At 37.8% G+C, this 18,193-nt stretch overlaps 1 protein-coding gene across 1 annotated transcript in view; it reads left to right on the forward strand.

Annotated features, from left to right (window-relative positions):
- The window catches only part of SMAD5 (SMAD family member 5), a 51,249-nt gene that overhangs the window by 13,954 nt on the left and 19,102 nt on the right, over positions 1-18,193 (forward strand). The window contains exons 2-3 of the mRNA XM_032837759.1: positions 8,772-9,343; positions 14,657-14,908. Coding sequence (XP_032693650.1) covers positions 8,941-9,343; positions 14,657-14,908 — 655 coding nt within the window. The 5' untranslated portion in view covers positions 8,772-8,940. The remainder of the gene's footprint in view (positions 1-8,771; positions 9,344-14,656; positions 14,909-18,193) is intronic.

The following is an 18,193-nucleotide window of genomic DNA, read 5'->3' on the forward strand; positions in this document are numbered from 1 at the left end:
ATTACCATCATTATCGTCATCATCATTGAAGGAACTGATTTTCTAGAAAGGAAGCTGTTGGATTCGTTGAAATAGCTACATTCTTTTAAGAAAGCTGGATGTCCAAAAGTCTATCTCTGTAAGTGACTTTTCAAGATCATTGATGTGGTTTTTGTCTGTTTAGTTGATAACAATGCAGACCATGTCCCCTGTTCCAGCATACCACAGTGGAGGGAGAGGTTCATAAGGGTAATTTACAAGAGCAGCTCATGCCACATGTAGATTTTCCTGAATAATTGGTTCTTAAAAAGCCTATTTAAAATGAAACCATTTATGGGGCACCTGGATGGCTCAGTCAGTTAACTGTCTGCCTTCTGCTCAGGTCATGATCCCAGGGTTCTGGGATTGAGCCCCACATCTGGCTCCCTGGGCTCCCTGCTTGGCGGGGAGTCTGCTTCTCCTTCTCCCTCTGCCTCTCTCCCTGCTTGTGCTCTCTTTCTCTCGCATGCTCTCTCTCAAATAAATAAATAAAATCTTAAAAAAAAAAAAAAAACCCACAAAAAACCGAAACCATTTAGGGGCATCTGAGTGGCTTGGGTAAGCAGATGCCTTTTGCTAAGGTCATGATCACAGGATCCTGGGATCAAGTCCCTTGTCAGGCTCTCTGTTCAGTGGAGCCTGCTTCTCCCTCTCCCCCTGCCTCTCCTCCCACTGGTTCTCTCTGTCTCTCTCTCATAGGCTCACTCTCCTCTCTCTCTCTCAAATAAATAAATAAAACCTTTTAAAAAAGGAAACCATTTAAAATTTGTTCCGTATTTTAAACTAAATTGTAAATTACAGGTCTGATTGGGACTTTATCTTCAAAAATTAAAATTTTAGAAAAACATTAGGTTATAATTGTAAACATGTATTCTTAAAATGAACAAAGAATGAATCAAGTTTGATGGATAGGCTTATTTTTAAAAATTTTTTTTAAGGAGAGTGCATGAACTGGAGGTGGAGGCAGTAGGGGGGCGGTGGACAGAGGGAGAGAGTCAGTCCTAAGCAGGCAGGCTTCATGCACTGTGCAGATGCTGACACTGGGCTTGATCTTAGGACCCTGAGATCATGACCTGAGCCAAACTCACTGAACCACCCAGGCACCCCAATAGGTGTAATGTTTCTCACAATAATTTAATAGCATGATAGGGCATCCTTTGTGTTTGTCATTTGTGCTACTAACATAAAGATCATTTTTATTTTTTTTACAAATATATCCATAAAAAATAAACCTTGATTTTACTAAAGACCAAGGTTAATCCTTTGAGAGTGAAGTTACTCTCTTTCCACAAAGAGAGGCCTGCGTAATGTAACTGTAAAAGGGTTAAATTCCCCAAGTTCATTGTTCCTCATCAGTGCAAACTCACTGTAGGAGTACCGTCCATCTTGGCCATATTTCATCACTCCCATGCCTGTGGGTCTCTTGGAGGCAAAGGGAACTGCAAATCTGAGGCTTATGCTGCTTGCTGTGCCATGAGTGATAAAGTCCTTTGTCTCTGGCTTAGGAGTCTTGTGGCCTTTGTCAGCATCCACGGAACAGTTAACAAATTAACTTACTTGCTTGGGGGGCTGGTAGGGCAAAATTAAATCCCAGCTCCTACATTGTTGGGCACTATTTGAATAAACTTTGTGAAATCTTACTGTATTTTCCAAACTTTGCACTTTCACTGGTGGTTTTTAAGTCATTATGGTGAAAGAGATGGTAGTGAATGGGAACCAGTTTTTAAGTGATCAGTTCGCTAACAAGTTTTTTTTTTTTAAAGATTTTATTTATTTATTTATTTGTCAGAGAGAGAGAGAGAGAGAGAGAGAGCGAGAGAACAAGCACAGGCAGACAGAGTGGCAGGCAGAGGCAAAAGGAGAAGCAGGCTCCCTGCCGAGCAAGGAGCCCGATGTGGGACTTGATCCCAGGACACTGGGATCATGACCCGAGCCGAAGGCAGCTGCTTAACCAACTGAGCCACCCAGGCGTCCCCGCTAACAAGTTTTTTGAAAACTTTTTTATAAATCTTAAGGTGTAGAGCTCAGTGAACTTTTACTTAGGTGTACATCTGTGTCATCATCACCCAAATCAAGTTGTAGAATATTTCTTTCTCCCCACAAGGCTCTCTTGTCCCCACTTAGTAATCTTCTTGTCTTTGATGACATAGGTTAGTTTTGTCTGTTTTTGAGAAGGAATGATATACTGTGTAATCTTTTATATCTGATTTCTGTATAATTATATCTCTGTATAGCATGTCTGTGCGATTCATCCGTGTTTCTCATATGTTAGTTTGTTCTTTGACATTGCTGCGAAGTAGTCTATTCCTTGAAGTTATTACTATGATTTATTGTCCCACTCCGCTGTTGATGGATATTTGGGTTATTTCCAATTTGGGGCAAATAAAAGTAAAAATAAAGTTGCTTTGAGCATGTACTTGTCTTTTGATGACAATAGCAGCTGTTTTTGTTGGATATAATTGCTGGGTCATAGAGATTTATGTGTAACATAGAGTGATATTTCACTGTTTTCTTTAAAATTTTTTTCTTAAAAAATTTTTTTTTCTGATAACTAATAATGTTGAGCCTATTTTAACTGTCTAATGGCCACTGTAGTATTTTCTTACATGAAATGCCTGATCAGTTCTTTTGCTTATTCATCAGTAAATTTTTATGATGAATTTTGTTCCTCTTTTTTTTTTTTTTTTTTTTTTTAAGATTTTATTTATTTGACAGACAGAGATCACAAGTAGGTGGAGAGGCAGGCAGAGAGAGGAGGAAGCAGGCTCCTCGCTGAGCAGAGAGCCCAGTGCGGGACTCAGTCCCAGGACCCTGGAGCCTGGGATCATGACCTGAGCAGAAGGCAGAGGCTTTGACCCACTGAGCCACCCAGTTGCCCCCTCTTTTTAACTTTGTGAGACTTAGATAATGAGTACTTGGATTACTTGCTCATACCACTCACACAGTTTGCAAAGTTACAAAATCTTTTTGGAAAGAACACCGTGTGAGACGTTTCTAAAATTTTTAATCACTTAATATTTAAAGATTTGAGTACCTGGTTTGTGCCTACTCCTTTCCCAGTGCTAGTTTTAAGAAAACACTAATATTGAGTCTTAGGTTTTTGGAATCTGACACCCATTTGTTTTTCTGAAACCGGTTTTGAAATTGAGCTAATGACATCCTCATTTACCAGTCATTCTTTCTCTTGCCCTTCCCCCATTCCATGCCTCTCCCCAAAGGTAACTGCAATGATGAATTTAGTATGTAGCCTTCTAGTCCTTGTTCTATGTGTACACGCAGAAGTAACTTTTCCTTTTTTTTTTTCAGTTAATACATAATATGGTTAGTATTTGATGATGATGATGACGATGATAGTAAGATTAGTAGTTAAAATTTATTAAGCACCTTCTAGTGGTTAACTACAATATGTTATCTGGTCTTCAAGCTTTTCTCCTCTTGTTCTCATTTTTTTTTTTTTAAACTCTACCTTGTGTATGATACTCTGCAATACCATTATATCTAATTCTAAGCTCCTCCTTTTTTTTTTTTTTAAGATTTTTATTTATTTATTTGACAGAGAGAGATCACAAGTAGGCAGAGAGGCAGGCAGAGAGAGAGGAAGGGAAGCAGGCTCCCTGCTGAGCAGAGAGCCCGATGCGGGGCTCAATCCCAGGACCCCGGGATCATGACCTGAGCCTTAACCCACTGAGCCACCCAGGCGCCCCTAAGCTCCTCCTTTTAATGATACTTCATTGGTAACTTTTTTCTCTTCCCTACCAGTCCGTGTTCTCTAATATGCAGGTGTTAACATGCCGCCCTTTTCTTTCTATTGAAAACCTGTTTTTTATTACTGTTTCAGATGTTTGTAAATGAAAAATCTCAAGTCTCTTTCTCATCTTTTCCTTGCCAAACCTGTATGTCTACTCATGACCCTTTTCCAGTAGAGTTAACCATTTTCTCTACTGACTACTTTCTGAGTGTCCTTAATTCTGCTAATGGAGTTATCATTATCTTAGTCACCTGGGTTAAAATTTGAAGTTTTCGTTAATTTCAAGGTACAGTTGATAGAAAAATCAATGACTGTTCATTAAATATTCCTTTAATATGTGGTATGATGCATGGAATAGTGCCAGGTGCTGAAGACTTCCTCCTGGAAGGATTTTGTATTCCATCTGGAAAGTTAAGATCTGTTCTTATCACTGTCCTATTAATTTTTATGATATTCAATAGCCTCTTTAGAATTGGGTGGTAAAGGAATTTTTCACCAAAGGGGGTGGCCCTGGGCTCATTATTAAAGATGACTGAGATTTCTCTTGGAAAACCCAGATGGGCAAAAGTATAGGAATTTGGGCTGGTGTATAAAGTGTATAAAGTGGTGGGTATATTAGGTTGGTACTAGATCCAGCCTTTTTTTTTTTTTTTTTTTAAAGAGAGGGAGTGGGGAGGGTCAGGGAGTGGGAGAGAAAGAGAGAATGTTAAACCGGCTCCATGCCCAGCATGGAGCCCAACACAGAGCCCAACACGGGGCTTGATTTCATAATCCTGAGATGAAGACTTGAGCCAAAAAGAAGAGTTGGATGCTTAACCCACCCAGGTGCCCCAGATCCAGCCATTTTTTTGAGTCTTGATTCTTCCTTTGAAAACTCATGATCATAATTCATGTTTGAAGGGCACTTTTTAGTGCATCTGTTGTGTTTGTGTTTATACATATGTACACACATATTTTATTATTTTTTAAAAGATTTTATTTATTTTAGAGACAGAGGATGTGCATGTGTGCAATGTTGGTGGGGCAGAGGGAGAGAGAATCTTAAGTAAGCTCCATGCTCAGCGTGGAGCCCGACATGGGTCTCCATCCCATGACCCCATCCCATGACCCTGAGATCATGACCTGAGCTGTGAAAGCAGGCGACCCTACATATTTTATTACTTGAACATTTCAGTCACTTAGGAACCATCATCCCATTTTACAGAAGAATTAGTAGAATTACAAAGAGTGATACCCGGTCATGGTCTTATATCTTGTCAGGGACAGAATCTGATAATTTTCTGTTTTTTATCACACTACTTTATAAAAATTTAAAAATTGTGAATATTTTGAGTTATGAAATATTTTAACATAGAGAAGAAGAGAGAATGTAACATCTCATGACTTGCCAAACTTTTTTAATCTGGTTTTAAAACAGCTGAAGCTTTTCCATTCTTTGTCCTTTTTTCCTTTTAGCAGTGGCAACCTGTACTCATTGTCCTGAGACTGGTGTGTATCATTTTTATCCATGCTTTTTTTCTCTTACCATATCTGTCCATATCCATAAATACCGTGTTCTGTTTTAACCTTCATACGGTTGCTCTGGTAAAGAAATGTATATTTTTCCAAGTTGCTTTTCTTTAGCTCACTCACTCACTACTTGCTTGCTCATTCATTTAATAAATAGGCACTATTCTCAGTCTAGGGGAATTTGATGATGGATAAGGAAGATGAAGCTACCTGCCTACTAACATTTCAGTAAGGATGACATATACTAAGTAAATAAAATTAATATCTTGATTAGGTTAGGAAATACCATGAAAAGTGAGCACGGTCAGGAAGTAGAGGATGATGTAGGAGTGTGATATATGCTATTTTAGAAAAAGTGGCCAGGGAAGCCCTTTTTCAAGAAGTGACATTTGAACAGCTGAATTAATTGAAAGAGTAAGCATGTTAAATAAGATCAGGGAGAATTCCAGGGAAGGAAACATCAAGAGCAAAGGCCTTAAGGTAGAAATAACTTTGTAGCACTTGAGAAATGGAAAGGAACGGTTAAGTGCAAAGTTAGGTAGGAGAATGTACAAAATGACTTTGGAGGAAAGGCTAAAGGCCAGATCATGTAGGCCCTATAAAGTGATGTTAAGGAGTTTGGATACCAAGTGTAATGGCAATCCACTGAATAATCTTTGAGCAGAGGAATGACATAGTTTGACATACTTATAAGATTACTTTTATACTAGAATTCTGTGTAGTAGAAAAGAATGTGAAAGCACTTTCTGTATTGGAATGGGAAGATCTTGAACATACATTGTTCATATGTTTCTCTGTACCTGTTACTTTTTAGACTACCACTATGTAAAAAAAGATTTTCTGTATATATTTATATTTGTTTGTGTTAAATTTCTCTGTAAGGGCATGAAAGACAGATACAAAAGGATTACCTGTGAGAAGTGAAATTGATTGATGATGGGGAGAAAAATGAGAAAGAAACTGACACTCTATACTTTTTTGTATGTCCAGAAAATTTTTAAAAATCATACAGAAGTGATATACATCTTAAGTATCCCACTAGCTGGATTCTCACAAACTGAGCTCTCCCATATAATCACCCATAGGAGAACCAGAGCTTCACCAGGATGGCCAAAACTCAGATTTTCTTCTAGTTAATACCCTTCCTTTCAAAGGGAAACCACCTGTCTGACCTCTAATAAAGCGTGCATTAGTTTTACCTCCTCATTGTACTGGCACTTGTAACTCTGTTTTCTTCACAACAATTTGTTTTAGATCATTTACTATTTTTATTTTAGTATTATGCAAGTAATGTGTTAATAGATATTCTCTTTGTGTAAAGCTTTAAACGATACAGAAATACATAAAACGAATCACAAGGACCCCTTTCTCTCTCTTGCCCTTCCCCCATTCCATGCCTCTCCCCAAAGGTAACTGCAATGATGAATTTAGTATGTAGCCTTCTAGTCCTTGTTCTATGTGTACACGCAGAAGTAACTTTTCCTTTTTTTTTTTTCAGTTAATACATAATATGGTTAGTATTTGATGATGATGATGACGATGATAGTAAGATTAGTAGTTAAAATTTATTAAGCACCTTCTAGTGGTTAACTACAGTATGTTATCTGGTCTTCAAGTTTTTCTCCTCTTGTCCCTTTCATCAATTTAATCTCTACATTATTAATATATTCTCTCCCCACACACATGTACTACCCCGTCTGGTCTCCATTATGTTCCGGGGTTACTGGGTAAGATCTCATTTAACCAGACCTATCTTTTGTCTACTTTAGGAAAATGCTCTAGTCATGTTTGCCCACAGATTTTTTTGTTGTTGTTTGTGTCCCTATGCCTTTGAAGTTTCTATTGTTTTAGACAAGCCAATGATACTTTGGCTTACTCTATTACCTTTACTCTCTGGTCCAGTTGGCTTTTATCCTGTATTCTTGATGTAGCTACAGCTGAGCTCAGCTCTTTTAGCACATAACACTTCACAGTCTGTGACCTGTTACTGACACTTTTTGTCTTTCTTATATTTCTTTAGTTTAATATGGTCAGTTTTGCCTACCCGGCAAAAATTACCCCATGTAGGGTTGGAAAGTCCATCCACACAGGAGGAGTATTTACTTTACCTTTGTGCACCTTTGCATCCATTGTTCTAGGTTCTAATCATGGTTCATGGCAGTCTGGATAGCCAGTGCTGGTTGATCATCTTGGCACTTACTACATCTCAGTAAGTGTATGCTGAATGAATGAATGAGTTGGCTCTTAAGATGAAACATAATTTGGTGTATCTTTTTCTTTCTTTTTTAAGCACCATCATGGCAGTTCACAGTGTATGGCACATAGCAAGCAATTATATATTATTTGTTGAATTCAACTCAGTTTTATTTTAATTTATGTTTGCCTGGGTTTTACTGAACACATGTATTCTTTTCTGGGAAGATGGGTCCCAATCCAGAATGGTCTTGATGCCGGAGTTTGGTAGATATTGTCAAAGACAGAGCTGCAGCATTATTTCCAAGTTTAGGCGCAAGAAAAGGAGCCTCTTGGCTTCCAATTTGTTACTGACATCCTTTTTCCAAACATTACTCCTGCTGTTTCACTAGCTACTCATTGTCTGTAGTTGGCTGTGTAGTGACCACAGGGAATTGTACCCATTCTTATCGGTGCAGTGCCGCTGCACATCACTTCCTCTTGTCATCATCTCCAAGAGCTTCGTAAAGGTACAGTGGGGCAGTCTGCCTAGAGCAGGTTCTTTAACTTAGCATGCCTAAAATATCACAGAAGGCACTAGGAATCACATAATTATAAACTGTCCTCTTCTGGGTTAAACTTTGAATTTATTCTCTTTACATCTATTCAGCGTTTTTAGTTTTAATAATAGATAACTTCGCATTTTTCTGGCAGTTATGTGTGTTACGATTTATTTGAGGATTTGTTATCTCTTATTAAAAAATCTAATATAAAATTTGATAAAATTTCCATCTAATAATGTGACTTAAATAGGACTATAGCTTTTGCCCAAACCATATATAAGTCTATGAAACACTTTACGAACAATAATGACCTTAGGAAAGAGATTTCTCTGAAGACTTGTAGACATTAGCACATAATGTGTTCAAAGTTGACATGGCATGACATGGGTTTCAGTGAAGGGAAGTACTTCAGAATCAGACCTTAGAAGGGTATATGGGGGCTTATTGGCCTGAGGAAAGGAAATGAAAGTCTAGAGCTTACTTGTTTGGAAAATATATAGGAGAGAAGGTAGAGCATTCTGTTTTGCTTTTGGTTATTATTTGGCATTGCCAGTGAGTTATTTTTTCATGTTGTGAAGAAAGGAAATGAGTGGTCACAGGACTTAAGGGAAAATTTCTCTTTCTAGACTTGGGTTTTTTGTAATAATGCTTTTCTGCTCATATTTAAAAATAACATACTTTCTAATTATATTGATTTAGGTGTATGTTAATTACATGCATTTAAGTTAGGGGTCTTATCCTTTTCCCTCTTTCTCTTTCAGGACTTGAACCAATGAAAGAATCTTATGGCACTTATGAAGATAAATGTCATTCCTCCCTTTTTAATTGGAACTTCTGCTTAGAACCTTTATGTGATTTTTCATCTGTGAGCTGTTCTTTGAGTAGCCACTGACTTTGAGTTGCAGGAAGGTCTCCGAAGATTTATATCAAATGACGTCAATGGCCAGCTTGTTTTCCTTTACTAGTCCAGCAGTAAAGCGATTGTTGGGCTGGAAGCAAGGTGATGAAGAGGAGAAATGGGCAGAAAAGGCAGTTGATGCTTTGGTGAAAAAGCTAAAAAAGAAAAAGGGTGCCATGGAAGAACTGGAGAAAGCCTTGAGCAGTCCAGGACAGCCAAGCAAATGTGTCACTATTCCCAGATCTTTAGATGGACGCCTGCAGGTTTCCCACAGAAAAGGCTTACCCCATGTTATATATTGTCGTGTTTGGCGTTGGCCTGATTTGCAGAGTCATCATGAGCTAAAGCCATTGGATATTTGTGAGTTTCCTTTTGGATCTAAGCAGAAAGAAGTTTGTATCAACCCATACCACTATAAGAGAGTGGAGAGTCCAGGTAGGTTTTACCTTGAGAACATTTACAAAAACTTGTCTCTTTCCGATTTATAGTTCAGTGGATTTAGTAATTAAAAGGCCATATTAGCCTTGTGTTTCCTTCCTAAAGATTTTCCTCTTGGAAGAAATGGTGGATTTTGAATTTAGCTTTTTGTGTATAGATAAAATAGCTCCCAAGTAGCTAATTCTAATTCATGTTCACTGTAAGCAGTCGGTCATATGTACATGAATCAGTTGGAGTCAGTGATTTGCATGCCCTGCCTTTCCTGTGGATGACATGTCTCTCTTTTTTTTTAAGATTTTATTTATTTATTTGACAGACAGAGATCACAAGTAGGGAGACAGGCAGGCAGAGAGAGAAAGGGGGAAGCAGGCTCCCCGCTAAGCAGAGAGCCTAATGTGGGGCTCGATCCCAGGACCCTGAGATCATGACCTAAGCTGAAGGCAGAGGCTTAACCCACTGAGCCACCCAGGCACGCCAACATGTCTCTGTTTTCTCTAAAACCCAAGTCCATATGTGTACTACATCCCATTCCTCTTTGTCACTCAAGAACTTTGTTCATACAGTTATCACCCCTCTCCCCAGGATTACATTTCCCCTCTCTGTTACACTATTTCTGTCAGCACATAGGCATGTCATGCTACTGCCCATCCTAGACAGAAGTTAAAAAAGAATTTTGGTCCCAACTTCATTCACATCCCCTCACCCCTAGTCTCCTGTACTGTTTCTTTGAGTCCTTTTGTAGGAGTCTCCTTTTTTTTTTTTTTTTTTTTAATCTCTATGTTACTTTCTTCCCATTCTTTCTGGACACTCCCTCTGCTTAGTCTGTCTTCCTTACCATTTGACTTGTCAAGATCATTGGTGACTGCCTTCTGGTTGGAGGGGTCTTTCTCAGACCTCATCTCACTTGCCTTTTCAGCTTCATTTGAGAAGTGCCTCAACAGAGGCACTTGCTTTCCTTCCCTCCCACTCACAACTTTCTCTTTATTGGCTTCTGAAACATGACACTCTTTGAGTTCTACTTCACTGGCTCTTTTTGCTTAGTTGCGTTATTGGCTTATTTTCCTATTTTCACATGACTCAGTCCCTAGACCTTTTCTACGTCCATATTTTTCCTCTGTGGGCTCTCATGTGGTCACGTGTCATAAAACCATAAGCTCATTCTCATGTTTTGAACTCCAGAATGAACTTCTCCTTTGAGTTTTAGGCTTCTGTATTCAGTTGCCCATTTGACATCTCCACTTGAATGTCTCTAAACATGTCAGATTTAATATGTCTAAATAGGACTTTTGATTTTTTCCCCCACCGAGTCCTTTTTACCTCTAGTTTTCCCAGTTGAAGTAAATGGTACCAGCATTCATGTAATTGCTACCTAGAAGTCATTTTTTTTCCTCTTCTTTGAAGTCTTCATTTAAGTTATGAACAAATGATATTTGCTGTATCTTCAGAATATATCTTAATAATGTACCCTTTTACACCTCTCTCAACACCACTACTCTAGGACAGACCATCATCATCTACCTTAAGCAGTGTCCTAATTGGTCTCTGCCTCTATTCTTTCCCCCAACCTGTTCTGTTTTTTTGCACAGCAGCCAAAGTGATCTTTAAAAAATAGCAAATCATGGGGCACCTGGGTGGCTCAGTCAGTTGTGTCCAACTTTTGTTTTCGGCTCAGGTCATGATCTCAGAGTGGTGAAACTGAGCCCTGTGTTGGGCTCCATGCTCAGTGGGGAGTCTGCTTGAGATTCCCTCTATGTATATCTAAAGTCAGTTTTTCAAAAAAAAAATACCAAATCACGTCTGTGCATGCTTAAAACACTTAAGACTTTTATCACACTTAGAACAGATTTCTACAAGACCCTATGTAACCTCTCTTCAAACTTCCTCTGTTTCATGGACTTGGCCTATTCCTGCATCTAGACTTTTTTTCCCTTCTCTATTTCTCCTACTGAACTCTCAGAGAACATGATCTTTTCATGATACATTTTCTCCCTCCGTTCAGTCCTTACTCATGTACCACCATCACTACTTGATGCTGTGTTAGATATTTATTTTATTTACTGACTGATAATAAGCAGGAATTTTCTCTGTTTCATTGTGTACTGCATCACCAGTGCCTAGAATGGTCGTAGTACCTGGCACTTAATAGGTGGTACACAATAACTATATTTTTTAATGAATGAATTATATAAGCTGAGATACTGGTTGGGTGCATTAATTATCTTTTGGTGCATAACAGATTAAGTGGCTTAATACACATTTATTACCTCACGGTTTCTGTAGGACAGGAGTCCAGACATGGTTTACCTTAAGTCCTTTGCTAGGCTCTGTTTAAGGTATTGGGTCTCAATGTACGGCTCAGCTAGGGAAAGATCTGCTTCCCAGCTCACGTGATTATTGATGGGGTTCAGTTCCTTGTGGGCTGTTGGACTCTTCTTGCTGGTTGTTGACTAGAGGCTGCCTTCATTTGTTTGCCACCTTTTTCTTGGGTAGCTCGCATTCATGGCAGCTTACTTCTTCAAAAACAGTAAGAAGAGAGAGGGTTTTCTTGATAGAAGGGAATTATATTGTGTCACACATAACATCCTATCACCTTTGCCATGTTCTGTTGGTGAGCAGCAATTCAGAGATAATACCTTGAAAGGGAGAGGGTTTTGCAAGGGTGAGTACCTGCCGAGAGACAGGAATTATGGTGGCCATCTTCGAGTCTATCTTCCATGCTGGATTTCACATGGAGACAATAAAAGCCTGGTATGGAAATAACACTGGGTATGGAGACTAGCTAAAAGAATGGCAGTGATAGTGCTGTTAGGGTTAAAGACCCATGTATGAAATTTTAATATATCATGGTTAAAAAAGAAGATTCTGAAAACTCCCAGAGAGAAAAGATGGGACATATAGAAAGGACTGGAAGTGAGAATGTTGGGTTTCTTAGAGCAGTTCTGGATTCCAGAAGATAGTGAAGCAGTGCCCCTAAAATTCAGAGAGAAAAGTTGTTTATTCTGGAATCTGCAGACAAACAAAAGACAAGACATTTTCATAGGAGGACAAAAAATTGCAAGGACAAAAAATTTATCTTCTTTTTACCTTTTTAAACAATTCTTAATTATTTGAGAGAGAGAGAGAGAGAATGAGCAGGGAGAGAGGCAGATGGAGAGGGAGAAGCAGACTCTCCCCTGCGCAGAGAGCCGATGGGGGTGCATCCCAGGACCTCGGGATCATGACCAGAGCCAAAGGCAGATGCTTAACGATCTGAGCTACCCAGGTGCCCCCTTCGTTTTACCTTTCTTAGGAAACTAATAGAGCATGAGGTCCAGGAAATGGGTTCCAACAAAAGAGAATGGAAGTCTAAGGACTTGAGATCTCCAGACTTAAGGATTTAGCAGTCTAGATTGTAGAAGGATGAAGAGTCCAGGGGAAAAATGAGTTAATAGATTACATATTTGTGGCATCTGGAAAATAGTATTGATAGGAATTTAACATATCTGCTAGACTTCTGGAAATATTAGTGGTGTGTAATTAAGATTAAGCAAATGAAGTAACAAGTCAATAATCAGCTTTACTTAAAGCACTGTTCAAGAACAAATATAATCATAGTACATACTTGGCTCAGGAATGAATAATATTTGTACAGATAATAAACACCAAGTGTTGATTTAGCCAGCATTTTTAATGTAACTTAATATTGAGGGGAATGAGAGTGGGGTAGAATAATGTAAGAAAGCTACTTCATTTGCCACAATAGCAAACTGGCAGATGGTGTTTTGGCAAATTAATAATAGCAATATAAGCATATTGTTTAGCAGTACACAAAATAAATGTTAGAAGAGGTAGCTAAGAGTTTAAATTTGTTGTCTCTGGAAGCTGTATGAGAGGAGACTTAGAAATTGCTGTGTTTGTTATCTCTTGTAGCATCTGCCTTTTTAAACTATGTATTTTGGAGGAAAATAGTCTTTAAAAAGCGATGTGTACAGATAATATACAAGAGAGAAGTCCATGATTTTAGCTCTGTCTTTAAAAAAAAAAAAAGTAGAAGAATTCTTACTGGGTTGAATTCCTCATTAGTTATTTCACTTAGTCTTTCAGCTTGCTGGCCAGCTAAACATAGAAAATCTTATTGTCTAATGCCCTACTCTCCAGTGGCAGCTGTCCCATCATTCTGTAAAGGGAACAGCAGTTGGTAATACACAGTAGAACGAAACAATCGTAATCAGATATTAACCACATAATTACAACTGATTCAGTACAAAGAAAAGAGATGAAAAACAGTATGAATACTGAGTTACAGAGCCTCTCATTCCTCAGGTACATCCCTACTTCAGGCAGGGAAGTATGATCTAGTTAACTTAAAGATAGATTAATTTTGTTGCTGCTGAATGACGTCAGAGTCAAAGTGAGATTTTTGGAAGTAAAATTACTTTGACAGATATGGGAAAGTTGTATAAGAGATGAACTCATACCATAGAGTTTAAAGAAATCATGTTTGTTTACATTTCCTACGGGGGTGGGTAGTCAGACATTTCTTTGTGATTGGTCATTTGGGTTTTCAGAGATAGTGAGTGTTTGAATAAAGTTAAGCTTTTAAAAAATAGGTCTCTTAAAGTATTTAGGCTTTGTTAGATATGTTTTCATTATGATCATGTGTAGAAAAGTGATTTTGAATGGAAGACTTCTACTTAGGAAATGTTACTATTTTCACTAGGGAAGACTTGACTGAAGAACATAAAATGTGAAATCTCTCCAACTAAGAAAGTTGAGATGTTCAAAATTGGAAACACTGAGGCTTTTGGGGCATCATAATAGCTGACCTCAGCATCACACTCTAATCTCAACTCCTAGTTCAATGCTTAGGCCAACTGTTAATATGCTTTCTCATCCCCCTTCTGGAGTCTCCCCATCTCCTTCTCTGCTGTCCTCCACCCCTGTTCTTCAATGTCCGATCAGATGTAATCTTTTCCAAAACGTTTTGATTATTGCTAGATGGAAGTCCTCAACTCTGTTGAACTCTCATTACATTAAATTCTTTGTGTTAGGATTGTTTTAAAATATGCCTTCTCTCCTATAACAGGAGTGGTATCTTTCCTGGATTTTCAGTTTTCCAGAGCTCTTTATGCAGGCCTAAATCCTTAGAGTGCTTTTGGTTTAGTTATTATGTAAATATACATTCAAGGTTCTACAAAGCAGCCATTCCTGAAAGTAAATTGTTTTAATAGGTTTACAATTCTACCGAATCCTTTCTTTCTATCCTTTAATATGTTTGGGATATTTGCTTTAGTCTTTGCTGACAGATGACTTTTGATTTTTGTCTTTCAGTCTTACCTCCAGTATTAGTGCCTCGTCACAATGAATTCAATCCACAACACAGCCTTTTGGTTCAGTTTAGAAACCTGAGCCACAACGAGCCGCACATGCCACAAAATGCAACGTTTCCAGATTCTTTCCACCAGCCCAACAACACTCCTTTCCCCTTATCTCCAAATAGCCCTTATCCCCCTTCCCCTGCTAGCAGTACATATCCCAATTCCCCAGCAAGTTCTGGACCAGGAAGTCCATTTCAACTCCCAGGTAAGAATTTATTTTATTGATTAAAACGATGACCCTTGAGAATCAGCGGTTGTTCTTATACTGCCGGCCCTCTGGTGAATTGTTACATGCTAAGAGATGGCTATTTTTGACTCTGTGTTCTTTGGTAATTATGTGATTTCAGAAGAGTTTTAGATTTTATTTTGCTGTGTACCATATGTTTTTTAAAAACGGAAGTGGCCATATTTTTCATAGCAATAGAAAAAACAATCTTAAAATTTATATACAGCCATAAAAGACTCAAGAATAGCCAGCGCAATCTTAAGAAAGAAGAATCAAGCTGGAGGCATCACATTGCCTGATTTCAAACTGTATTACAAAGCTATAGTAATTTTTCAAACAAAGTTTTAAAAAATTGGAAGTATAATTAACTTACTGTTTGAAAGGTACTATAATTAAACCAGTGTGGGATTAGCCTTAAAACAGACCTGTAGGTCAGTGGAGCAGAAGAGAGAGCCCAGAAATAAACCCACACTTAGATGGACAGTTAATTTATGACAAGGGAGCTAAGAATATGCAGCGGGGAAAGGAGAGTCTTTAGTAAATGATGTTGGGAAAATTGGACAGCCACATGCAAAAGAATGAAGTTGGACTACTATCTGACACTCTACACAAAATTAAGTCAAAAGAGATTAAAGACTTGAACATAAGACTTAAAATCATAAAACTCCTAGAACAAAACAGGCAGGCAGCTCCTTGACATTGGTCTTGGTGCTGATTTTTTGAATTGACCTCAAAAGCAAAAGAAGCAGAAAATAAACAAATGGGACTACATGAAACAAAAACATTTCTGCACTGCAAAGGAAACCATCAATAAAATGAAAAGGCAACCTACTGAATGGGAGAAAATACTTGAAAATCATATATCTGATGAGGGGATAATATGGGAAATACGTAACTCCTACAGCTCACTAGCACAAAAACAAACATTCCAACTGAAAAACGGGCAGAGGACCTGAATAGGCCTTCTTCCCAAGAAGACACACATGATCAACAGGTACCGAAAAAGGTGCTTTGCATCATGAATCATCAGGGAAGTACAAATTGAAACCACAATGAGTATATATCTATCACCTTATACCTATTAGAGTAGCTGTTATCAGAAAGACTAGAGATAACAAGCCTTGGCAAGGATGTGGAGAAGAGGAAAACCTCATGTAGTTGGTGGGAATGCAGATTGGTACAGCCACTGTGAAAAACAGTATGGAATCTCCCAAACTGCGGGTTGCTGACGGGGAGGGGGTGGCGGAACGGGGTAACTGGGTGATGGACCTTAAGGAAGGCACATGCTGTAATGAGCACTGGATATTATATAGGACTGATGAATCACTGACGTCTTCCTCTGGAACCAATAATATATGTTGATTAATTGAATTTAAATTAAAAAGAAAAGAAAAACAGTGGCATTTCCTCAGAAAATTAAAAATAGAAATGCCATGTAATCCAGTAAATCCCATTTTTTGTTACTTATCTGAAGGAAACAAAAACGCTGACTTGAGAACATATGCAGTCCCAGGTTCGTTGCAACATGATTTATAATAGGACACAGAAGCAACCTAAGTGTCCATCCATGGATGAATGGATAAAGAAAATTGTGGTATATTCAGCCATAAAGAAGAATGAAATCTTGTCATAGTGACAACATGGCTGGACCTTGAGGGTATTAAGCTAATGAAGTAAGTCAGGAAAAGACAAATATCATATAATTTTTCTTATATGTCGAATCTAAAAAAAAAAAAAACAAGAAACCCAGATCATAGATATTGAGAACATTTGGGTAGTTGTCAGAGGCAAGAGGTAGGAGAAATGGATGAACTGCCTTTTTTTTTTTTTTAGTTGAAATAAATTGAACATTGTAAAAAAAGCAAACAGTTTTAGAGAGATGATCCTTTAAGAACAATAAAAAAATTCATATTCTCCTTTCATCCTGTCTTCTTTCTCTCACTGCTTGATTTTTCTTGATAGCCTATATTACAACCCAACAGATTGTCTGTATTTATATTCTGTCCTTTCCTCCTCTCCCTTTCTTGACTATAAACTCCATGAAAAAGGGAATTTTAGCCTTTTTTTTTTTTTTTTTTTTAAATTGCTACATCCCCAGTCCCTATATCAGAGCCTGGTATATAGCAGACCTTCAATAAATATTTGTGAAATGAATGGGTAAACTTACAGAAATATATATATATAGATAGATATATATATATATCTATCTATATATATATATTTATAACTAGCTATGCAAAGTGGCTACCCCTGCAACCTGAGAGTGAAGCCAAATGGTGCTAACTTGAAAGGCTTCATAGGGGGTCTATATACGTGAAAGCAGTGTTCTAACAGGTTATCAAAAACCTGAAGGCAGAAAAAGACTTTGTGTTTGATGACTATGATGTGGAGTAGGTATTCTGGAAAACTGAAAGTGTATTTTAGGTATCATTGGATCATTTATTGGCCCAAACAGCCAAATTATGTATTTCTAGGCATTAAAAATTAAAGTTCTACCCCCCCCAAGAAGTAACCTTGTTTGACTTAAATACTTTCATGTAATTTGTAATAGAAGTACCATTTATTGAGTGCCTTTTGTATAACTGGTACTGTGATGAAGATACTGCATTAAATTTAATCTTCAGAGCAACCATGTGAGATAGTAGTCCGATCATACAGGTGGAGAAAGAAACTGATACTCCCTTTAGGAGTTTAAGTATCTTGCCTGAGCTTTGCGGTCTAGGTTTCTCTGCTCTCAAGTCTGTGCTTTTTGCTTTTTTTTTTTTTTTTTTTTTTTTTTGTAAACATGTAGTGTATTACTATAGTGTATTACTCGCTTCAGGGATACAGGTCTGTGAATTAAACTGTATGCTTTTTTAACTTCACTGGTTGTCATATGATTATAGACTTTGGAAAGTTAAAAAGGCACCCCAGTTATCTTTAATTAGGTAACTGATAAACTGGTTTGCCCAGGGAAAGTTCATAAGTAGATTTTATAAAGTGCCCAGATTTTGTTTATGGCCTGTCATATATGGACGCATCATGTCACTTTGTCAAGAAATATTTGAATGGCTACTGTCGCAGGTGGAGTCATAGGTAAGTATGTTGTTTCTGGTTTCTTTGTTGCATTGGTTGATGTGGTTTTTTATTTTTTTAAGAAGAATTAAGTATCAACTGTTCAATGTACTATTAGGTTTTTGCGCCAGAACTGATTTTCATACTTTGCCCTAGATTCAGTTTGATTACAGTTCTCTGTCAAAATATATTTTGTACAAACCTTGGAGT

This window comes from Lontra canadensis, unplaced genomic scaffold (genome assembly GCF_010015895.1).
Source record: "Lontra canadensis isolate GAN:19392208 unplaced genomic scaffold, GSC_riverotter_1.0 scaffold99, whole genome shotgun sequence".
Classification (NCBI taxonomy): domain Eukaryota; kingdom Metazoa; phylum Chordata; class Mammalia; order Carnivora; family Mustelidae; genus Lontra; species Lontra canadensis.